Consider the following 26,800-nt stretch of genomic DNA (forward strand, 5'->3'; position numbering starts at 1 on the left):
TATGTTGTTCTTTAGGGAGAATATTTCAATTGTCTACATTAGCCTGATTGGTCGAGCCTTTTTTGATTTCCTCCATGGGAAGGGTATCTCATTGAAGGGTAATGGAAGAAAACATGTTTTTTCAAGAGAAAACTATAAAGAACCTTTTGGAGCCCTCTTTCTAGAACCAAATTGTTAACCGTAAAAATTTCACCAATAAAAAGTGTGCAAGACTAATTGTGTGATATTGTGTCAATTATGGTGATTGGAACATTTTAAGGTGATTGGAACATTTTAAAGTGATTAGACTCACAACTCAGAGTCTAAGTCCATTATTATTGAATATTCTGAGGGGCTAAAATACTCATCCTTTCTAATGTTTTTAAGTGAAGGAACTTTTATCTGTATTTTAAATTGATTTATTGATAGATGATATGGTTAATCATTATGTATAATTCATATAGCTAATTGCTATATAATAATGACTTGCCTCTTTGGTGTCACTTTCATGAAATTGACTAAGAATAAGCCTGCCTATATAACAAACCATTTTATACTCTAATTTCCATCAATTAGGATGTAATTAGGCCAACTTGTCTTATTTTATCATCATCATAATCACTTATCATGATGATTAGAGAAAGTGATTAATGTTGTTACCAAACACGATTATTATTTGTTAAGCTCACTGTTGTGTTTTCTTTATTTATTATTTTTGTTTCCGTTTGATTCAAACCGTTGAACAAATTTTCAAAAACTATTAAATATTCTCTATATTTTATTATAAACCCAAAAAAATCATTCAGATGTTGATAAGATTATCAAAAATCCCTTTGATTTGAGAGAATTAACCGTTCTAAACATTGTTATTACATTGAATATTTAACTATTATATGGGTACACAAAATAAATCTCAAATTTAGGATATTAATTAAAATAATCAAATTATAATCACCCTTATAGACGACCATCAACTTAGAGTTGGATGGAGTTAAGGTAACTTTATATTCGCCATATTATTTTAGTATATAAAATACATTTTAAATCATTTTTCTCCATTTTAAAACATCTTTTAACCAACCTGAAAGTGAATGAGTAGATTTAAGTCAAGCTAGCATAAATTTTGTTTAATATTTAATTTAAATGAATTAAACTCAAATTAGGATAACTCTAATTTAAGTTTGAGTCAAATCAAATTAATTTGAGTGAGTTATTAGAAATTTATTGATAGATTCATCTTTTTTAATAATTTTTTGTTTTTTATAATGATTTTTTTAATAACTTTTTTTCTTTTTTATCTTTGATGATGTTTATTTTTTTTTTCAAGTTTTGTGATAGTTTATCCAGTAATGTGCTTCCAATTTGAGTTAAACTTTTTATATTTGAGCTAAATTTGAGTCAAACCCTATTCAAACCTAAAATATTTGACCCGAATACACTCTTACCTTCATAAGGAAAACCATTATTACAGTTATTAATCGTCTGGGTGGAAGAAATAAACCTCAAATTTATGTTTAAATTTAATTATTTATAAATTCAACTTACGATTAAGGAGTTAGACCGCGGACTCACTACCCAGAATATTGAAGAAACTAAAATTAAAATTTAATTTATAAACCAGGTGTGATGCGTCAAGTGTGAACAAGGAAATAATGAGATTAAGATTTGAGATTTGACTAAAAATTCTTCAACCAGGGCAGATGGACGAGAATTAAACTACATGATAAAATTTAGGCCGACTGATGATTTTCCTCAAAGCATTGACAAAATGATAAAATTCTATCATTTAAGTTTACAAAATATATTTGTTCACGTATGATTCATTTTCATTAATAAAAATCAGTTAATTTCATTACAAATTACTAGTTCATCATTTTTAACAAAATTATGAAACCATTGTAATTCACTTACGTCTTTATTCAAATTGTTTATAATTTTATAGTGAATTTGGAGTTAAAACCTACTGTTTCTATCTCTAAATCGATGCTAGAAACCAAAACTAATTCAAATACATCCTCTTGTTGTTCTTATTCAAAAGACGAAGAAATTGAAATCAAGTGAAGATCTAGATTCCTACAATAAGAACACAAGTACCAAACACTAGTCATCCTTCCTATAACAATAAAACCAAAAGGATTCTTCAAACAATAGCCCTAATAGTTCTTTAGCTTCTTCGCATTCAAGTTTTTATTACAAGTCATTCTTCCTATGATGATAAAACCACAAGGAATCTTCAAACAGTAGCCCTAATAGTTCTTCAACTTCTTTGCATTCAAGTTTTTATTACAAGTTTGATAATGTAAGCAAAGGTTTGGTTTCTACCTCATTATTGTCATTGAGGTATGATCTTGAGCAATCTTTAGATAATGATAATGAAAATGAATGTATTAGAAGTAATGAGTTAGCGGATAGTGAGAACTAAAATGTTAGAAGTGATAATGAAAATAATATTTTGGATGAGAATGAGGTTGAGAAGAATCGGAAGAGAGCAAGAGTACGGTGGAAGGAAAAGAGGATGAGGATAAGGAGAATGAAAAGTGTTTGGGTGAGGGTGACAACTCGAGAAAAGAATTTATATAATTTAAAAGAAGATATAAATGATTGTCTTGGTTAAATTTTCAATTTTTTTTTTTTTTTACTTTTTACATGTCAATATAACATTGTTTAAATTTTTAAATATTTTTTTAATAGTCTTTTCCAGGTTCATACAAAATATTTGTTCTACCCTTTCAAATATAAGTTAAATTGATAAATAAATGTTTCAACTTAATAAAAAAAAAAAATTGATTCATCAAAATTCAAGTCAAGGACTCCAAATAGTAAGATGGAGTCTCACTTTGTATGTTATATCAACGCACATATTTCTTAATTATTAAAAAATTCAATTAAATCATAGTAAACTTTTCTGATGTAAACGTAATTATAAATAGGTAAAAAAAATTTAACTGGTCTAAAATTTCAAGCTAATGACATTAATCCCTTGGACTTTCGATTAAACAAGGAAACTTAAGATTTGAAGTGATAAAAATTTTCTTATCAAGATAATAAAGTAAATATTTATAATAAGTATTCAAACAATTTACAAACTGTAGATTTTTTTTTTTTAATTTCTGAAACCTCAAAAATAATTTTTTTTAATTCATCAAACTGTGGGAAGATTAATGTCTTTTAACTATAATTTTGGAAGGGCAAAATTGAAGGCGGTGGTTGTGGCGGCGGTGATGTCAGCGACAGCCGCAGCAACAGAGGCAGCGGTGGCGGCGGCAGCATGGCTGGCCCGGTGAGTTTAAAAGAGGTCAGAAATGTCATGCTCTTGGGATCACTGCAATGATTGAATTCATGCAGGCTTTAATGATGTTTGAGATAATTTATATAATTTTATCTCTCTGACTCAATTATTATTTAGTGGGAACATTTTACCCTTCGCTCGTATGATTGCCACGCCAACTATTACTCCTTTCTAGAAATTCTTTTCTTTTAATTACTGTTTCTACTTGTTTTCAAAATTAATATATTTATCGTAAATTAATATTTTTAATATATTCATATTAAAAAATACATGAAATAATATTTAGGATTTATAATATTATAGAAGAGGGCAAATTCAAGGATCTCATTTACAGAATAATTAATTATACTATTTTTGAGTTACTGAATCAATATTTTTTGGATTATTAAGGTCCCATGTGGTTTGCACTAGGGTTAGATTTGATAAAAAGACCAAACTTAATATTAGATTGAATTTAAAAGTTTAATTTGAAATCAATCAGATGAGATTTAAAAACTAATTAGTTTTGGAATCAATCCAAACAAAATTTGAATTCAATTCATTTATAAAGACGAGTTCAATCCCTATTTTAAGCGGATATTAATAATTTCAAGATCACAAAAAATGCATACTCGAATTGCAATTTGTGTGTTTGTTAATGATGTTTGATGATCCGAGCGTTTTGAAGATTAATCCACAACATAGTTTGCCTTTTTTTTGTCTTTTTGGATTTTGTAGTTTTTTTAGGTCTTGTTTGTTTTTTTGAATTCTGCAGGGGGAGGAGTAAAAAAGGATTTCGTTACTTTTGATAAAAATAAAGTGTTAATTGAGATTTTAAAGTTTAAATCACAACTATTGCTAACTCTTATCCCATAACTGCGAAAGACATTTATGTAATTTTAGTTGTAGGGGTTGTTTTGTCATTTCAACCCTAACGGATCGGATTAACCTAACATGGGTAGACCAGACCTAATATCTCCTACTCATACATAATGGGTGATCAGAACCATAATTCTTACATAGAAATCTCACAGAACAAGATAATTCATACTAGCAAATGTGTCATGTGACCTTATGAACAACCTATACTAGAGAGCTAATTTACTATACATCTATTATGAATAATATAGTCGTTTCAATTTGAATAAAATAATAAAGCGTTCATCTCACAGTATCCTAGACATACTTGATAATACTTGCTCCATTTAATCCCTCATTTAATATTATATTATTTTCCTATATATCTATGATCAACTCCATTCTTTCATATGAGTGACATGATCAGTCGACCAATGGATACATATAATATATAAGTCTACCTTTTCTACTTGAAATTCTCAATTTAAACTTAGTTGCTTTTCTAGTCATGTTTTATAGACCAAGTCGTGTGTGGTCATAAGTATCAAACTAAGATAGCAACACTATGAGTAAACATCAAATAACAACAAAAAGTCTAAGGGTACCAACATGAGGTAATCCTCATAAAGTTTTACATAGTGACTGAGTAGAGGTTCATACTCTCATTACTTCAAATGGTCATCTTACTTATGCACACATGGTATGAATCATGTGTTACAGTATGTATTTTCTCAAATGTTGTTACTAGCACTGTACAAATTTTAGTTCAATCGTTGTATCTAGTGCTTAACCTAAGCTCTTAATCATCTCTCCAATCTTGTAAGTATTACTAAATATATTAAGAACTCATATATGACATTCACAAGTTATTTTTATATGGAGAATCTAAAACAGTCATAGCTAAATTCATCGTTTTATGATCTCATCTTGATTAACAATCAAGGTGACATGTTTAATAATAATAATTCGTTTCTTGAGCAACTTTCCTCTTCTATGTGTGCTTTCTTAGTGCCATCAATCACAAGAAATATGTCTCATTTTTGCACACGCTATCAACATCAAAGGTAATTGTTTGTGTAAGTGAACTAATCTCAAACTTGTGTAACATTATGATCTTGTTAAGCTTTCAAAATAATGTGTATATAGAGAAACACAAAGAATTCAAACATGTGAATAAAACCAAAAAGACAAAAATTTGAATTCTTCGACTTTTCAACATTGTGTTACAACTACAATATATACTTAATAATTCATCTATCATATTCTAACCAAACAAAGAGATTTAACATGTACAAGATACACATAAGTGAACTAATCTCAAACTTGTGTAACATTATGATCTTGTTAAGCTTTCAAAATAATGTGTATATAAAGAAACACAAAGAATTCAAACATGTGAATAAAACCAAAAAGACAAAAATTTGAATTCTTTGACTTTTCAACATTGTGTTACAACTACAATATATACTTAATAATTCATCTATCATATTCTAACCAAACAAAGAGATTTAACATGTACAAGATACACATCTTTCAGAATTGGTTTGGTTAAAGGTTCAACAACTATATTATGCGTAGAAATATATTACACAATCGTTTCTTTCTTTGAAATGATGTTTTTGACAAAGTTATATTTAGTGTCGATATGTTTGGTTCTATTATGAAATTTGAGATCTTTTATGAAAGTTATCATAGCTTGATTATCACAATGTACTACTATCAGACCAATTGCTTGGTCTTGTAAACCTAAATTCCCAAAAGATCTTCTTAACCAAACAACTTCTTGCACAATTGCAGAACAAGCTACAAATTTGGCATCTATTGTGGATAAGGTTATGTATGTTTGTTTCTTAGTACTCCAAGACATGATGCCCTTTTAAAGTAGGAAAACATAACCAAAAGTTGATTTACGTTGGTCTAAATCACTATCTCAGTTAGTATCTGAATAGCCAACAATACACAAATTTGATCTTTGATAGCATAAAAAGTAATCCACAGTACTTTTTAGTCAATATCCTCTTGACAACCTTTCAGTGTTTCCTTCTAGGGTTTGATTGATATAGACTGACCAACCTACAATAAAGCAAATATCGGGGCGAGTACACATTATAGCATACATGAGACTTCCAATTGCATTTGAATAAGGTACTGAAGATATTTCATTTCTCTCATTTTGAGTCTTTAGACACATGTCTTGGCTCAACAAATCGCCTTTTGACATAGGATTAACCATAGGTTTATGATTCATTATATTGAATCGTTTTAGAATCTTTCAGATATAACACTCTTATGATAGAGCCAAAAGTTTCTTAGAATAATCTCTTTTGATTTTAATACCCAAAATATAATCTACTTCACTCATATCCTTCATGTCAAAATTTGTGGATAACCAATTTTTAATGGTTATTACATACTACAAATCACTCACAACTATCAATATATCATCCATATAAAGAGATAAAATTATAAACTTGTTATCAGTTCTTTTCATATAGACACAGTGGTCTTGTTCTAACATCTTAAAATTATAAGACAATATAGCCTTATGAAATTTTAAGTACCATTGTGTTGATGATTGTTTCAAGTCATATACTGATATTTAGAGCTTGCATACTTTGCGCTCTTGGCCTTTTATTATGAAACCTACTGGTTTATTTATGTAGATCTTTTCGTCAAGTTTTTCATTAAAGAAAGATGTCTTGATGTCCACTTGATGCAATTCAAGATCTAAATATGCTACTATAGTTAGAATTACACGAATTGAAGTAAGTCTCACTATAGGTGAAAACATTTCTTCATAATCTATACCTTCTTGTTGGGTGTAGCCTTTCGCTACAAGACGAGTTTTGTATTTGTCTATTGAACCATCCATCTTACATTTAATTTTGAGAATTCATTTATTTCCAATGGGTTTTTGACCCAGTGATAAGTTTATCAAACTCTAGGCTGTGTTAATTTCCATAGATTTTATTTCTTCCTCTAATGCTTATTATCATATTTTCTTATCAAAGGATAATAAAACTTCTTTGATATTTTTAGGCTCTTTATCTTCTGGAGGAATAGTTATAAAAACTTCATTTTTAATTCCAAAATGTCGCTTAAGGACTCTAGGATGTTTGCTCCACATAACTAAGGATCCTCGCTTCCACTATCTAAAATAGGTTGGAGCTCAATCTTATTATTCCTACTATCTGGAATAGGTAAATGTATTGTCTCTTGTGATATAACTAATGGTCATTGAGATATATCTTCTCCACATTCCTTTTATATCTCATACAAATGAAAACTTTTATCAATGTCACCCTTATTAGACAAGTTGTCTTCTATGAATGTCGCATCTCTAGATTCTATTTCAGTTAAACTTTTATTTAAGTCCTCCCCTATGAACACATACTTTTTGGAGTGTTCAAAGTACCTTACAAAGATATATTTTTTTTCTTTTGATCTTAATTTTTCAAATTTATGAGAAGAGTCATAGATGTGTGTTACTGACCTTTAGGGTCATATCATATTCAAATCAAGTTTTCTACCAATCCATAACTTATAAGAGGTGGAAGTAACTCACTTAGTGGGCACTCGGTTAAGTACATAAGTCGTAATTAACAAGACATCTCCCCAAAACGAAATTGGAAGGTTTGTGTCATCATAAACCTAACCATTTCTAACAGTGTTTGGTTTCTTTTCTCTACTACACCATTTTGCTATAGAGTTCTCGTAATCATTAGTTACATAATTCCTTTTTCACTACATAATTTCTTAAATTCAGTAGATAGATATTCATGGCCTTGATTGGTTTTCAAGGCTTTTATTCTTCTGTCCAACTGATTCTCAACTTTATTTATATAATATCTAAAACAATATATTACTTCTGACTTATACAAGATCAAATAGACATAACTAAAACGTGAATAATCATCTATGAAAGCGATAAGATAAGATTTACCATTTCTAGCTCTGACATTTATAGAACCACAAATATCTGAGTGTACAAGTTACAAAGGAAGCTTAACTCTAACAACTTTGCCAAAAGATTTTTCTAGTAGTTTTTCTTGCTAAGCAATGCTCATAGGGTGTATCAAATTAATATAATAAAGTAAACATATCATATGATATGATACATATCATACGATGCAATACATATTAGCTGTACTGATTGATACATTTTTTGGGATAAAATAATAGTATAATAGGGGTGTATATGAAGAGTTTTAAAATGGTAAGGGTGTTTGTGATATTTTTTAAAATAAATACGTATCAATTATAATTTTTTATTGTTTTATTTTTTAAACCATGTATCATATGATACAATACAAGATATAAAAAATTAGGTTTTTGATATACAATACAATACACGATTTGACTGTCATGGTTTGAACCTTTTAAAATAATTCATTTATAAATATGTATATCATTTAATAAAATTAATTGAATTATAGTTTTCTAAAATATAATTTAAACACGTAAAAATAAATATGAAATTTATAGACAATATACATGTAAAGAAAATGACAAAAAAAAAAGTTATATACCTAATTGTTTATTGAAAAATTATGTCAAATTTAGTTATATATATTTATTTTTAAAAAAATATTGCTTACAATTTGGTTCAATTAGAAAAATTTTCAATTCAAATTAAACCATTTTACAAACTAAACCAAACTAAACCAAATCAAAATAAACTGTAATTTTTAAACGATTCACTTTAATTTTATGATTTAAACTGAATTATGTACACCCTTATTATGGTTCATGTCAGGTCATGAGATGACATGACCCACATTATTTTGAGGCAACTCGACTGTGGCATGACTTGCAAATTTGTTGGTTGTACCAAGGCCTGCAAACATGGTGGCCTTGTCGGGGTCTCATGGGAAGGTCTACAAGTTAGTTTGACATGACTCATAAGATTAGAAAAACATAATAATTGAAAAAAAATTAAAAAACCATATAAAAGTTAATTTTTGGTGGAGTAACTGACAGAAAGCTTACGAAAACACAACTTACCATATTGTGGGTTGTGCCCTGAGCCTTTTTATTTTATGAGTCAAAATGGTTCAATTTTTTGTGGGCGCTGTCTAGATATGACCCACGATACGATAGGCTGTAAAAATTTTGACCTCACATGACTCGATCTATCATCATATCTAGTCAAAATAAATTTTCTTGCTATTAAAATTAAGTTTTGCATGAAAAAAAAAGTGTGATTTTTGCATGGGTGAAATAATATTTTTAGGCTAGAATGTAATTCACTTATTGGTCATATGACAATAATGTAAAATTTTATCTTTTAATAATGTTAATATGAATCTATAAGATATAAAGACAACTTTAGTTGATATATTATCCTCCTTAATTCTCTAAACTATTATTATTAGATTGCTAGAAAATCAAAATCAAATATTGTAATATCCAAATGAAAATGACAGACAATGATTGATGATCCAATTCAAATATATTGAAGGAGTCAATGATTTTAACAGAGGAATTATTAACATGCAATATGGTCTTCTTTCAGGCCCCAATGGGTTGTTGGAGCAGTAGAATTCTCTTATAAAACTGATAAGAAGTCAAGAGTTTGAGATTTGTTGGCATTAAAGTAACATAAAACTTTTAATTTATCTAATTTAATGGTTATAAAATTAGTTATTAGAATTGAAATTTTATTTACTCAGTATGATTAATCAAGTCCAAAAGTTAAGTGGACTGACTCAGATGAAGTTTCTCGTGATAGATAAATAAATATGTGTGTATGTATCACTGTTTTGAAAATTAGATCAGATCGATTGGTTCAACTAGTTGAATAGGGAATCGATTACAAGGTCGATCTGATTAATATTAAAAAGTGGTTTATTGGTTGACTCAATCAAATCTGATGAACCGGTCAAAACTGACAGAATCATGTTTGATCAAAATTTAGAGATTTTTAAAAAATTTAATTATTTTTGAGTAATTTGATTATTTTAGATTAGATTGGATGAATTTCTAAAAGTATACAGGGAAAATATAAGTTTAAAAATAAAATTAAAAAAAAGAAAAAATGTATCTCATATCTATTGAAATATTTTCTATAGGCAATGACTTATATAATTTTTTTTTTGTATCATGAGATAGAGGTATTTTTTTTATTTAGTTATTTCATTGAAATCAAATAAATAATTATTACTCTTTAAAAATAATATATTCTAATTACCATAGATTTGAGTATCCTAATTAATTTTACTTTTTTGTAAAATTTTAAGCAAAATTATTTAATTAATGTGATATTATTTAAAAAATTTTATTATAATTTAATAATAAATTAAACCGATTAATTTTCAATTGTACCAATGAATAATTAATTTAACCACCGCCCTAATTTTAAAAACATTGATATGTATATAACCTTCACTTTCTTATACAATTCATGAGCTGTAAGAATGGGTCCCTTTCTTTCAAACTGACATTTAATTAGGCTTTTGAGAATGCTCGCCAACAAAATTGAAAATTAATTAATATTATTATGAATAATAAAAATCATAAAAAACTAACCAAAACTTTCTCAAAAATAAACCACAAAGAAAACTAAAAAAGTAAATAAAAATAGAAAAGAAAGGGGAGAGTATTTAGGTTTTTACATTCCGTATTTCAATTATTAAATTAGTATTAATTATATCTGAAATTTCAAATTTAAATGTTAGAAGTTTTAGAAAAATAGTGAATTACCTATTTATCCTTTTTAAATGTCAAACACACTTTATAAGGCACGTGTTAAAGAGGCGTATGGGCTTAAGTTTTGTGTAAATGGGCCCCCATCATCACTGTCCCACTCCAAGGAGACAATTTATTCAACAGCAATTATTTGTTTCTTTGCATTAATTAATGTTTAATAATTATATACTAATAATTGTGAAGATGTTTTATTTTTCACCTCACAAAAGACATAATAATCTCTTGAACGTTTGTGACTCAACCGTCTCTTAACACACTTAAATTTAAAAAATTCAAGTGTAAAAAATTAAAAAAAGTTAGTAAATATTTATTAATTCATAATAATGTAATTTCGAATGAAAGCAGAGGGAGATTTAGTGAAACCTTGATGATTAACCTTGTGTTTGATTTGAATAATTCTTTTATTATAAAAATATATTATTTAAAAGATATTGAGTATAAAATATTATTGTATCTAATAAAATTTAATAAAAAATTGATAAATATAAATAATTATTGTGTTTGATTAGAGGTAATAAAAGGATACTAAGATATTATTTTATTTAAATTTCTTTGGGTATAATATTATTTATATTAGTTATTCTATTAATTAAAAATGAGAGAATTTTGTTCTAAAAATTTAATAAATAAGGATACAATTATAATAAAATTAAGATTACTTTGATAATATTTTAATATTTAAGATAAATGAAATAATAAGATTAACTTTTATGTCATCGGTTACATTATTATTGAAAATAGGAGATAATTAAAATTTTTTATTACTTACAAATCAAACAAAATAATATAAGAAATAAAAAATAAATTATCAAAGTAATCTTTGTATTCTTTCCACCAAACTCATCCAAAAAAAATATTTGAAAATAGTGGGAGAAATGGGAAGATAGGTAGGGTTTAAAAGACAAAAAAAATATTTAGAGAATAATTTAGACACAAAAAGAGAAGGCTCATTCTCATATATAGAATCAAGAAGCAAGAAAAAGAAGTCAATAAAAAAGAATGCAAGATTATTTCATATATTACTTCATCCACACGAGCTATGATTAAATGTAATAATATATAAAAAAACAAATTATTATTCAAAAGCTTCCAAAAGAATGTAAATGAAGTGGCATGACTTTAATTTTGTGGGTGGTGCAAAGAAAAGAAATCAATGATATGGGTTTAATGGCAATTAATAATTAATTATTGAAATAATTAATGATGATAAAAAAATATACATATTGTCATTATATATATATATATATTGCTTTGCTTTGTTACATAAATATAAAACACAATCATTTATTGTTCATAATAACAAGGCCATTATTGAAATCATGCTTAGCATTTCTTATCAAATAATTGAAGTAATTAGTTGGCTAATTATAAATGTTGTCGGAGTCAAATTAAATTATTAATTGGAGTCAAATAATTTATTTTTTTTTAGAAGTAATAGTTAAAGTTTATGAGAATTTATTTTCTTGTATTTAAAATATTATATATTGTACCATGTATAAAAAATCTAATTTTTTATATGATGTATGAAATATCATATCACATCGTATGATACAAATTTAAAAAATATATATAAAAAATTCTAATTAACACATAAGCATTTTAAAAAACATCACAAATACCCCTAAAAATTTAAAATTCTCATACATATCTCTATTACATCATCATTTTCTCTAAAAAAATATATCAATCTGTATCGATAATATGTATAGTATTGTATCTTATAATATGTCTATTATATCGTATTACTTTGATATATTTTACGATGCATATCATATTTTACTTGTAACATATTATATAATAAGATATATATCTTATATCATAATATATTAATATCTATGCTTGTGTTATGAATTGACTATGACATTCTAAATGTAAAATTTTGTAAGAAAAAACCATGTCCCACTAGTCGTTAATAATTATTTATCCGTGATTATTAATAGTAAAATTATAATAACTTTACGGAGGAAAAAAAAAAGGGAAAAAAAGGATCAAAGTGATTAAAATGATTAATTTATATGATTGCCTTGCCTACTCTTTAAAAAGTAAAATGAAAAAAAAAACCAAAACAACAAGAAAACATAGAATGGAAGGTTGTTATTAGGAAACAATATGATTGAAAGTAAGTCATGCCTTTGTTTGTAATCATAAATCATCCTGGGATGCTCTATCTTTTTGGGAAAGGATGGGACAACCCTACCCCTTAAATAATTCCCATTTTATTTACTTTTTTAATTTTCTCTACTTTCCCAACACTACCTCTCCCACACTTATTTAAATAATAAATTAAATACATTATTCATCTATTAATAACAAAATCCTTTTGAAAATTATGTTATTTTGAAACTCTTAATTATTAATAATTTTTTTTTTTATAAATTTCAATGCAAAAGCGACTATTTGAATTTTTTATTTAATTTTAATTGAAATAATAAATAATTTTTAATATTGTTTAGTCATAATCTACTTTTAAAAAACGTGAACATTTATAAGAGAAACAACAAAATAATTTGTACTAATAATAATAATAATAATAATAGTAGTTTGATATATAAACTTTGACAAGATGATTTATTATAATTTTATTCATTCACTAAATTTTTACCGTAATTTAATCGATCTACAATGCAATCGGGTTGGAGCAAAAGGGTAAAATTGTAATTATAAATAATTGATTTTTAAAACAAATAATTTTCAATAATTTATAAATGAATTTCCGCGATGTTTAAGCCTGAAAAGCATCGACTGAGGAGCCAATTTTATAATTGCAGAAAATTTGTTGACCAATTAACAAATATATAATATAAAATTATTGAATTCTCCATCATAATCCAACTAAATTTTAGAATAAATTATTTTTACAATACACGATGAATAAAAATAATAATAAATTACATCTTGAAACACAGAATAAAATATCTAGCTTTATTAATAATATGCATAAATCAATAAAAAATTAATTAAAATAATCTAATTTTATAGGGACTACATACGGATATAATCAAGGTTGCAAGTTAATAACTATTTTACACTCATTTCTAATCTTAAAAATATAACACCTCAAACACTTTCTATCCTACCCATAAATTTTAGTTATAAAAATGGTGTATTTACTTCAAATCTATATTAATATAAAATATTGATTTGATTTTGAGTTATAATTTGTGCATACATTAGAGTAAGTGCATTTGGGAGAGTGAACTAAAATGTACATTTAAAAAAAAAAATAAAAAAATTTGGGGGTTATTTGTTAGAAAACATAAACATTCGACACAAATAAAATTACTTTTTAACACACCCATGTACTGCACCTACTCTACTTAGAACACACCCACATTCGGCTTCAATCGATTATTTCACAAATTATAACTCAAAATCAAATTCGTCTCTCATATTAATATAGATTTGAATTAAATAAAGCATTCTTAAATCTAAAATAACTACAAGACAACAAAAATTGATGACATAATGAGGTAGGATTGATTACTCTTATCACTCCTACCTTAATTCTATCAAAGTATTCTTAAAGTTAAAGATAAGAGTAAAACAAGTATTACATTCGAATCTTGGCTATACACATATAATCAATAGAATGGAATTTTGATTAATTTCGTTTAACTCTAATAAAAGCATGTTATTTTAATTAATTTCCTATAAATCAATTGCCAATACTCATTAAATAAAATGGAATTTTGAAAAACTATAAGATTACCTTTCACAAAGATTTTGCATTACATAGCATCCAAGGTCAAAGAAAACTATAAGATTACATCATGGACCCTGTTGAATTACTTTAAATATATACACAAGCAAAGAAATTCGATCCAACATATATAATAAGACAAAAATTTCAGGAAACAGATAATTATAAACTCAAACAAGGTCGATGACCACCAAAACAAAAGCCTCAACCATTAACTTGGTCACAAGTATGTACACAAGCCCAAGAAATGTATATTATGAGACGAAAACACAAGAGACGTTCATGGTTTATTTTCAAAACTATAATGCATCCAGTCAGTCAAATTAAATGAAAAGCGTTTCTGCTTATAAAGCTTGCAAGGTTATATACAATGGTGAGTCATAATTGGGCTACTTGCTCCAATGTAAGTTTTACTTCAAAGCACAAACCTCTGAAAAAGGATAATAGTATTTCAAACCATAGAGTACCAATAAAGTATAAAAAATTCATTATCTTCCTAAAGAGGTTCAACTATTGTAGCATAAATGTGAAGACCTATTAGATCGAAAGCCATAAAATGCAAGTAGCACTTACATTGGTGTTGGAATGCCATATTTTCAACTGATTCCACGATAAGAGAAATATTAGATGCTCTCTTCAGTTCAATCTTCTCCTTCTTGGTGCACGAGAATCCCCACTGTCCACATCCGAAACCCTTGAACTATTGCTTCTTCTTCGGGAAGATGACGTTGAAAGTGACACCATAGAATCAATTTCCACAGCAGTGTCCACCTGACTCTCAGTAACAGCAGCAATGCTTGAAAAGGAATCTCTGTCATCAACAGGAGGAGATGGCTGCTCTTGGTTTCTTCCACCGGTATGGGTTCGGAAAGATGCCTCAACTACTCTTTCTCTTGAATTCAGTGCAGATGAAAGAGAAGGAGAGATTGCTATAGGTCTATGTGATTGTGCTTGTCTTCGCAGTAAGAGAGAATGGAACCATCGGGTTTCCCCCTCAGGACCAATTGCGCCACTTTGCATCAAGTCTACATCATCTGGAGTTGCTGAAACTTGATTTTGCTCTCGAATTCCTCGAGCTGTCAAAATCCTATTAAGAAGGTTCCTTTCAGCAGTTTCCCGGGCACTACTTCCATCCCAAGGTGAAGTCAAATCTCGGACAAAATCAAATCTACTTCCAAGACGCCGAATCATTTCCTCCCCTAGGGCACTAAAAGAAGTCCGCTGAATGGTTTGTCTCAAACTCTCAACCCGGCGTGCATGTGGCCTATGAGGAATCTTAAGACTTGAATCCTCATCCGGCTCCCGTGTACAATTCCCACGACCATATATTGGGGTCACATTCTTAATTGTCACCTCTCCTTTACACACTGGACATTCCTTTGCATCTGAATAAACATGTAACCATCGATAAAGGCATTGCCAGCAAAACAAGTGACCACAGCAAGTGACCACAGGGTCCCTAGCCAAATCTAAACAGATATTACAATCAAAAAAGCTCCCATCATTTCCACTGGCCTTCTCAACATCATCCTTCTTATCTGATACATCCTCTTCCAAAAACCCGTGGTGATTCTCACATGTTTTAGGCACTTCATTAGTTCTTTCCTCGGCAGTAACACTACCCTCACCTGCCTGTAATATACTACCATTGGCAGAATTACCCATCAGTCGATTCAGTTCCATCGGAAGGGTGGCTGATTCTGGAGGGAGTCGAACCTCGCTCCATCTCCAAGACCCCAGCCTAACAGCTTCCCTAATTCTATCAAAAGGGTCAATCAAATCATCCAAATTTACAGCCTCACTTGGAAGGGACTCAGATTGCGTCTCAGGAACAGGACCCAGATTCAAATCAAGGTTCATTGTATCAGATGTCTCCTCGCCCATCACAAATTCAACAAACCCAATTCTATTAACTAAAAAGCCCTAATTTCCTCACAAAATTGAACAAACACAGATTAGAAGATCATCATTTTATCCAAAAACGATCAGACCCAAACAAGAACACGCTTCTGTTATCACTAATTGAACGTAGCCCCCCAAAACCCTATACTTTCGTCACAAAACTGAACAAACCCAGATCAACAAACTCTTCCTATATCACATATCGAAAAACCTAAATTGGTAACAAAACCATGCAACCCAGATGACAAAAATCTGAACTTCAACACGAACTAAAAAAACCCAAAATCAAAAGCCCTAATTTATATCAACAAGAAGATGACTTTAACAGCAAAATTTTCCAATATCATATTCTTCACTGGAAACAAAAAAAATGATCTTCACATACAAAATTAGAAGAAATTAAATCAAAGAAGGAACTTGAAGCACCTGCCTTGAAAAGCTACGATCTCGATAAGGTAGCTGAGTTATTCTGAGATGAGTCGGCTCCGAGTAGACCCGCCATGATTTATTAGTCGTTTTTATCAATTTAATTATTTATTCATTCATTTATTACTATTAATATTTCCAGAGAAGATGAGTGTGGAAGAAAATGGAGCTCAAGACAGAGAGATGGGGGAGAAAGGGATATGCATGATCCTGTAGATGATCCTTTGGGTGTAAATTTTAGAGGTCCTTGGTCCAGCGGCTGTGATGGAGTGTCTTTAGGAGTTGACCGTGATCCTTCGATTGTGATTTATGATGCGACGGCTCTGATTAATGTTTGATGATCGTGGAATATCAAGGCTCTTAAGAGAAATTAGCGGCTGCCACGTTTACATTCACTGTCATTTCCAACTGCCACTACAAAAATCAACATTGTGGTCCATTTATGGGTTGTGGGCTCAAGTTATTGGCCCATTAAAGCTTTGCATTTGTGGGCCCAGTAGAAAGTCTCTTTTTTTTTTAAGCCGGACCAAATTATATATACAAGGCCCAATATAACTCATGGGTACGACAGAAATGGAGAGGTTGGGCTGAGTATTTTTCAACATTGTTTATCAATTGAATTATAGTTATCACTATTATATTATACATAATACGCATCCTATGATATAATCTAATATAAATAAAAAATGATACGTATTATAAGATATATCAAATTTATACTATACTTATCCTACGATATGAAATATAATACTGATACGAAATGATACACCTTTTGATGAAATTGAATTATGTATAAAAAATTTTAAAATTTTATGGATGATTATGATATTTTTTAAAATAATAACATGTTAATTATAATTTTTTTATTATTTTATTATTTAAAAGATGTATCATATGATACACGATACAAAAAATTAAGATTTTAATATATAATATAAAATATAATTTGACTATCATGAATTGGATATAAGATTCAGTGATTATGATTGTAAAGATTTGCAATTGACTTTAGGATGTTAAAATTTTTGAAATTAATCTAAGTTGTTAACTTCTCCCTTTGCCTCATTTGACATCAAATTTTGACTCATGTGATGCCTTATAACTCTTAGTTTTTCATGCACCTACCACTTAATCTTAAAATGAATTAACAATTTTTAAAATAATAAAATTATACATATAAATAAATTGTATAAATTTATATGTATAAAATGAGATAACAATTTGTTATTAGTTATTATAATTATTTATTTTTTTCTCACTTTAAAAACATTTAATTTGATGTTATCATATCATGTTATATGAATAAATTTGTATAATTTATTTATAAATATAATATTACTTTTTTTAGAAGGATAATAAATTAAAGTAGCTATTTTTCAAGGAGGTTATAAAAATAATCCCCAAGTCAATTGTTATACCTTTATGATTATCTAATTTAAATTCGAAAGTGTCCTCACCCTTAACCTTTTAATAAAACCTTAGTTTAAAAAAAGAAAAGGTCTTATTTTCAATCTTTGTCACTTACGTACAAATATTGAAACCCCAAATCAAGAACAAAGCTTGTTAAATCCAAGTATCTAGACAATAATCAACTTTAAATATTATTTATAGGATGTTTGTATTGATTTTATTTTAATTATGGATTGAATTTTGCCAGTGTGCGTGATTAAAACATAATATCTATTGGATTTTAACAAAATTTTATGATGTGTTAACGTACAAGGGATTTTATTAAAATTAATATAAGTGATGTTATGTGTATAAATAATATGCATAAATAATAATATGTTACTATATGATTAGAGCAATAGTATATTATGTGTAATGTGTAGGGTATTTTATTTATTGGGTAATATCTTTTGGGTTTTAACAAAATTTTACAATGTTTAACCATATGGGGTCTTATTAAAAATTTTACTATGTGTAACTAGGGGTGGATATGAGCTGAACTGAGGCCAAACATGGTCCCGCTCATTTTTGGCTTGTTTTCATTTAGGCTCAGTTAGCTTGTTGAAACACATGTTTGTGTTCAACTTGCTATATGATTTAAGTGTTCGTGCTTGACTCACACCTAGCCCGGGTTTGTATGTACTGGCTCAGGTTCGCACGACTTGACTTCAAACTTGCGATGATCTGCTATTCTAGAACAGTGATATACATATACATTTATTCAGAAAAGTGATGATCTGCTATTCTAGAAAAGTGACGAGATAAAAAGATTGATGAAATGAAAGTTATATTTCATGTGCAACAACAAAATCATTTTTTTTTATTTGGTTTTATTTGTTTCACCAAAATTATAGTTTGGAAAAGTTACTTCACTTGATGAATAGGACTGAGTGACCTTATTCCTAGGGTGGAGAACCACCAGAGAAATGACAAAGAAGAAAGGCCAAAAGCTATTATGGAGTGGAAAAAACAGAATACAGAGACAAACCTCATTGTGGCAGCTAAACGATGTTACATTCGTAGTGGTTGAATGACTTTTCAACTGTGAGCTAATAGAGGAGTTGGAGAGAGTCTAAAAACGACAACATAACTTCTGGAGAAAGGGTAAGAAGAAAAGCAAAAATATTAACTTTTTTTTTTGGGTTTAGTTTAGTCAACTACTCTCTCAAACAGTGACATTTTCATGTAGAAACAGAAGGCCAGTAGAAGCTTATGATTTAAGTAAGTGAGCCCAACTCGGCTCGCCAAGTATTACCCTGTTCGAGTTCAAGTTCGGGCTTGTTTTTTGACTTTTGCTTAAGCTCGTGTTCATACTCATACTCATTTATAATAGACTTATTTCAAGCTCGTTCGAGCCAAGTTTGTTTCGAGCCCAAAAAAGCTCTCTTCGATTCTAGCCCTGTGTAATGCATAAGGAGCTTATTGATATGAGTAATGTTATATGTATAAATAATATGTACAACTTTATACATAAATAAAGACGTGTTATTATGTAATTTAAGTAATATTATAATGTGTAATAAGCAAAATATTTTATTTATATTTTACATTGTGTATTGTAGGAGGGCTTATTACATTTTATGTTTATGGTGTTTATTGATATTTTCACCATGCATGTCATGGTATGTGTGAAATCTTGAGTGAAATAAAAAATTTTGACACAATTTTTTTATTTTTAAATAATTCATTTATATATTAATATTAATATTGTAAGACTGATTAAAATATTCGGATGTTATTTTTTTGATTGGATATTGAGGTTAATGGACGAGGACAAAGGGTAACATAATGAATTATATTGACCAAAAATAGCGAAATAATGATAATTACAATATCATAGATGATAATGACATCATTTGTATCATTGCCCTTTCTAAGAAGATGACCCAACTCATTCCTATATTTGCAATTTACACCTTGAAATTGAGAAATGCATTTCCTTTAATTGGTTTTTTAAGCATACAAATTTAGGAGTTAAGATTACTTGCACATGGAGACAATAAATATACATGATGAACCTTCCAATCCATTATCAAGGGAAGAATATCGTTCCTCCTTAAGGACAAACATTAATGTTTAATAGCCACATAATGATGTAGAAGAGGGTGATAAATCCCAACATGATCTACATGAAGAACGTAATATCACTCATGATGTTGACAAGGATGATCTAGTAGATATACTTGGTATTGAGTTATTATTAACTACAAAGGATTTGGTACATAAATAAAGGAAAAAAGTCCCAACTTTAGGTGCCTTTGATCATGGTTAGAGATGTCAATAAGTCGGGTTGTATCATGTTAGCCTTGGCTTGACATGACATGGCTCGGCCTGTTGTGTTAGTGGGTCATGCCTAGCTGACCTACCATATTTTGAAGGCCCATAACATGATCAAGACCTTAAGGGCCATGCCACATTAGGCCCTTAATGGGCAACCTAACCATTTTTGTGAGCTAACTCACCAAATTATAATATTTTAATAAAATTTTAAATTTTTTAATAATTTTGTGTATGTTATGTTAGCCTACCCCATAGGCTTGGCACGATCCATTACTGCAGTGGGTTATGCCTCTATTAGTTGTGCCCAAAAAGAGAGTTTGGGCCATGTTGCGAGTCAGCCTAGCCTAACTCGAACCCCTTGACACGTCTAATCATTATAATGAAATTGATGATATTTTGATTGAAAAATCTATGTTTCAAGAGATGATGAACATTAATCATAGTCTCGAAGGTATAGGTGGTTCTTAGCATCCAAGTTTTGTTACCTTTAACACATCACTCGAGAATGTAATTGATTTACCACTATTTGCTCCCACAAAGAACTAAACGATCTATGATTTAATACATTGGCTACCTCTTTTCTCTGACCATCCAAATAGCGTTTAATACAGATGAAGTTGCAAGCATATAACCTTTAATACATTGGCTCTTTGATGCTAGAAAAACTGAACAATATGTGATTTAATACATTGACTACCTCTTTTACTTGACCATTCAAATAACCTTTAATACAGATGAAGTTGCAAGCATATATTGTTTTCGAGCGATGGATACTTTTAAGGATAAAAAAGAGATGTAAGATGCATTAAAGAGGCATGCTATGGAGACTGAGTTTCAATATAAAGTTTTTTGATCGACAAGACATAGATTAGAGATTAAATGCCTTCACAAACTATGTTGATGGCCTACAAAGACAATAAGAATAGAAGGTCGTGAATTTTTTCAACTTTAACATATAGATACTCAACACACTTATCCTAGAGATCAAATCATGTTGCATCATAGATAAGCAGGTGCCTTGTGCACTGTGACAACTATTGAAAACAATGTTTGTCATGGTGGATCGATTATATTGGAAAAAAAAAATCATGACTGATTTTATAAAAAGGTATAAGATTAACATATTCTATACGTAGGCATGGTGGGCCAAAAACTAGGCACTTAGCGTATTAAGAGGTATGTCAATGAGTCGTTCGTGTAACATATATATATGTGTATGTGTGTGTGTATGCATGTATATATATACATGCAAAACAATGATTTAAGTGCTTTTTCATGTCGATGGGTGATTCTATAAAAATATTTTAGTGTCACACTGATGATGCATTCTTGAAGGTGTATATATATATATCTTAGAATGTTTTTATCATTGTACTCAAAGATGATAATAATTTAATTTATCTGACATTTAGGGTAAGGAGGAAACTGAATCCAAGATGTGGTTATGTAATAAAGAATCAAATAATTTAGTTAATTGTCATAGTATTTGCACATAATCCAACATACATGCAATAAACATAACAAAAAGTTGATCAAAACTTGAAAAAACTCACTTGACAAAAAAAAAATCATGCATGCTAGGCACACACCATGCGTACTTGGCTCCATTCAACTTGAGATTTTACACATATCACATGAACCATGCATATCCAACTATGTACATCACATATACCCATGATTAAGGCATGACAAAATCTCAATTATCCACCATTATATGTATTTAATTATAGCCTAATTCACGGTTGACAAAATTTAAATTACTCCATTATATGTGCCTCCTATACATATTATTAATATTATTAGTAAATGGAAAAAGTTTAAGCACCCTCACGGTGCAAGATTTTAATTAACCCCCAATGTGGGCATTACACATGCTTATATTTCACCTATGCCAAAATTTTAATTACCCTTACTATGTGTAACTTGCATACCTATGACTAATAGAATGTGAAATTTTAGTTCAGCTAATTGTAAATTTCATTTAATTATTCCAAGTATGTGTGACACGTATATTGGATGCGATCATGCACATTGGAAAACCGTGAAAATCTATATTTTTTTGCCAAGTTTCCTTTCTACTTGATTAAAACACTATTCAATCATGATATCATTCACTCACTTTACAACTCCCACTATGCGTAACTTGCTTACCTGTGACTAACAGAATTTGTAATTTGGATAAGCCAACTGTAAATTTCATTTAACCCTTCATCTTCATCTATTCTCAGTATATGTGACATGCACATTGGAAAACCGTAAAGATCTACAATTTTTGCCCAAATTCTCTTTCACTCGATTGAAACCCTATTCAAACATGATATCATTCACTCGGCTTAACAATAAACAATCAATTCACCTATATCCCACATACACCCTAAAATTGAAAATCTTTAAACTTATATTTATGACATCTCTATTATCAATACAGACACAAATATAATACATAAAAGTTTATAAAGAGATGAATTAAATTTACCAAATAAGTAGTCGATTTTCACATTTTATAACTCTAAATCCAATTGTTAAATCAAAACTTAATCTTTTAGATTAGAGATTCACATGTCCGGCTATGTACTAATAAAAAAATAAAGTTAGAATATATTTGAAGATTTGAATATCAATTATTTAGTTTAACATAATTTTTCTTTTTGATATATTTTAAAAGCGTTCAATGATATATTCATTGTGAATTGTGACAAAAACTTTATTTTTAATGTAAACCACCAAAAAATTGTTCATCCACTCATCACTTATTTGATTAGATAAACTATTCTTCACAAGATTAATTATAGAGATTACCTTTTCAATTGTTGCAATAACTAAAGAGGAAACTAATGCTAACTTAATAAGCAAGAAAACTTTGCCTTGTGCAATATCCTTCTTAAATTAAATTCAACCCCTTTTTAAATAAGGTTGACACTCTTATGGATATGAGTGAAATTGACATTAGAGCTAACATTCTAATAATGGTTTTTAAGTTGATTATTGAGCAATTAAATATCATATTGAAGAAAATTGACAAGATAGAACTTTGTAAATTCAAAGTAATTTACTTTTGTTAAATGGAGTAAAAAAATTACTTAAATTAAGAGATGTCATACACGGAAGCAACGTCATAGTTGCTTCATCAAAATAATTATTGAGTTCTTTTTAAATGTTATATAAAATTATATACAAGTGCATCAAAAAGGATTTTTGGGTTAAACTTGAAAGAAACCTTATATTGAGTTCTTCTTGAATGTTATCTAGCCATAGAAAATGTTATATTAATGTGTTTTTTTTCCAAATTATCTTCATTAAATGCTATAGAAATCTCATATATGCTTTAATTTTTAATATTTAGCATTTACAGGTGTTTTTCTCTCTATTCTAATTATTAATTATAGGCCAAAAGACAATTTTTCACTCAAATTTTAGTTTAATCTCAAAAACACACTTGTGATAGTTTAAAAACTCAAACACTCACATATAGTCAAACTACTATTAAATTTTTATATTAGGGATAAGAGTAAAACTATTATTTTATTATTAATATTAAAAAAATATAAAATTCATTATATTTTTCACATAGGTTTTAGAAACTAATAATTTCATTATTGTCTAAAGTTTTCTAACTTTGAAAAGTAACATTTTACCACCCAAAACCTAGGATTTATTTTCAACGACTCTTTGACGACAATCTTTGACCACCAGTGACTCCCTTTTAAACCCAAAGTTGTCGTCGTCCCTTCCAAGAGAATCCTATCATTTGGGTTTGGATCAGACATATCTAGACGAAGCGTTCTAGATCAACGCTTTGCCGCATTGTGCCTATTCGTTGCACTTCATCGCAAATGGAGGCTAGATTTCATCGCACCATTGGCTCAGCCCAAGATGGTGGCCGGAGTTTTGTCTACGACTTAGGGGTGATAGTGTTATTGTCAGTGGCTAGAGAGGGAAAGAAAAGAAACTCTGGGTTTTGGTTGGAAAATATTATTTTTCAAAATTAGAAAACTTTAGGCAGAGATGAAATTGTTAGTTTTTAAAACATAAGGAAAAAAATATAATGAATTTTATATTTTTTAGTATTAATGATAAAATGACGATTTTAATAGAAAAATTTAACAGCAGTTAGTTTATGGGTAAGTGTTTGAGTTTTTGAATTACTATGGATGTACTTTTGAAATTAAATTAAAACTTGGGTGGGAAATAATCCTTTGGCCTTAATCATATGTTGCCTCTTGTTTCTTTTTGGCAATTAAATGTGCCTATGAACTTTGAAATTTGATCCTTGGATGTTTGGTGCCTTACGAATCGTTCCTATATCAAATAAGAATCAAGCCAATTCCTAATATTACATCCACAAAATTTTTACTTTATTTGCATATAACTAGTGAGTTCCTATATTCTTTTAGTAATTGCATAATAAATGAATTCATGAATTCCAATATTCTTATAGTAATCGCATATTAAATAAATTTTATATTTGTAATTGAATACCACTTCTTATTTATTATTGTTTGGAATGATTAGATCATTGATCCAACAAGTGGATGAAGTTATCTTCGGATGACTCATTCAAATCCCTCACATATCAATAAAATTCAATTATATTTGATAAAAATGAATTGTTCTTGTTTTCCAACTTATTTAGTATATAGAAAAGTCATAGATCAATTGTGGGGATGCGACTTATTTAATATATTAAGTTTGCATAATTATCTTCAAAGGCCATTGAAATCTCATATACTTCTTTGTTCTTACGGGTCTGAAGTCAAACAATTTGAGATGCATAACCACATTTAAGATACAAGTAATTGAATAATGTTGAACATACATAATACCTCTGAAATCGGAAAGACTAAAACGCTGTCTTTGGAAACATAATCATAAAGTATGGTTGTTGAAATTAAGTTTAAGTTTTGAAAAAAAACATTTAGCTTCTAAAATTAGCTTTCTTGATTTTAATTGACATAACTTTTGATTTTTAATATAAATATGGTGATTGAGGGATATACTAATTCAATTTTATACTATGTTAAGAGTTTTATCTTGCACAAAAATAAGCATACCCCTTGATTATAACTTCAGATCCATTTGAGGGTGGGTTTAATAACATATATTTAGATTTTTTTGTCCTAAACATTTGTCAAGTAATTGTTTTCTTTCTTTACGCATCTGTTACTTTTGTCAAGTAATTGTTTTCTTTCTTTACGCATCTTGTTAATATATAAAAAAGTGTGTAGGGGTGAATTGGATTTGACTTGGTAAACAATGCCACCTAATAGACAAACGGGCTAAGTTAGCTAAACTTAAACTCTAGCTTAAAATCAATTTGTTTGAATTGAGTTAACTCAGATCGAATCCATTCTATAAGAGTAAATATAAGAAATATGCTTATTGTGCTAGTACAAGCTAGTTCAACTTATATATTGATGCCCAACTTAATTTCTAATCGATATGAGATTTCTAACAATTCTCTTTTATTCACATATTAGGTCATCGATTCACCAACAAAATACTAATAACCTCCCCTCAACCGGACCAGTTGAGGTCTCAAGTAAGCCTTTGAGAATGAGACTTTACCAATTCTTAACAATTCTTTCTTTATCACACATTAAGTTATCGGTCTACCAATATATTTCTAATTTTTTTTAATTTGAGAATGAGCTTAAGTAACTTTTTTTTCAGTATTTTATTTTTAATTTGAGGGTGCACTTAAGCCTAACCTCACAAAGTCCTTGGTCTACCCTTTTTTGCGAGAACAAATCTTTCGCAGATAGATTCATAGAGCAAAGCACATTAGGAAGGATTTGAACAAAAATAGCTATATTTAAAGATTATTTTTTTATGTCATCTTTAAATATTGTTTTGCCATTTTTTTAAAGTATGTGCAAAATGATTTTCTTTTCCTTTTTTATAACAGTTATTATTAATATAAGTGGATAACGTATAAGTCTAAAAAAGTGAAAATCATTGTTCATTAAAGTTTTATTTCATCAAAGTTTAGGTGGGAAGGAGTCATTTGGCCTAAAAGATTATTTCTTTTGCAAGTGGTAATGCAACCTTGGACCACAAAGGATATGAGGTTCCATAGCAACCACAAGAGCTAGATGCCCATCTAAAGTTATGTTTTATTTATTTATTTTTTAATTAGTAATTTTCACTTATGAAATGTCTCGATTCCTTTAACATAGGGTCACTGGTTCACTAAAATGCCAAAAAAAAAAAAAAAAATCAATTACCATATA

General features: G+C 28.8%; 1 protein-coding gene across 2 annotated transcripts; it reads right to left on the reverse strand.

Annotated features, from left to right (window-relative positions):
• Window positions 1–14,836: 14,836 nt before the first annotated feature.
• On the reverse strand, window positions 14,837–17,090 carry LOC123228054. 2 transcript variants are annotated; one of them, XM_044653251.1, is made up of 2 exons: window positions 16,846–17,090; window positions 14,837–16,436 (listed from the first exon to the last, which is right to left on the reverse strand). In XM_044653251.1, exon 2 carries the CDS (start codon window positions 16,395–16,397, stop codon window positions 15,150–15,152), a length of 1,248 nt encoding a protein of 415 aa, XP_044509186.1. In that variant the 5' UTR covers window positions 16,398–16,436; window positions 16,846–17,090; the 3' UTR covers window positions 14,837–15,149. The 2 variants fall into 2 exon arrangements, with proteins under 2 accessions (XP_044509186.1, XP_044509187.1); XM_044653252.1 differs by having other exon boundaries at window positions 16,842–17,090.
• Window positions 17,091–26,800: the final 9,710 nt, after the last annotated feature.

The sequence above is a fragment of the Mangifera indica genome, chromosome 10 (genome assembly GCF_011075055.1).
Source record: "Mangifera indica cultivar Alphonso chromosome 10, CATAS_Mindica_2.1, whole genome shotgun sequence".
Classification (NCBI taxonomy): Eukaryota; Viridiplantae; Streptophyta; class Magnoliopsida; order Sapindales; family Anacardiaceae; genus Mangifera; species Mangifera indica.

Coding starts and splice junctions, on each gene's coding strand:
- LOC123228054 (XM_044653251.1), bottom strand. CDS start 16,397: ATGGGCGAGGAGACATCTGATACAATGAACCTTGATTTGAATCTGGGT.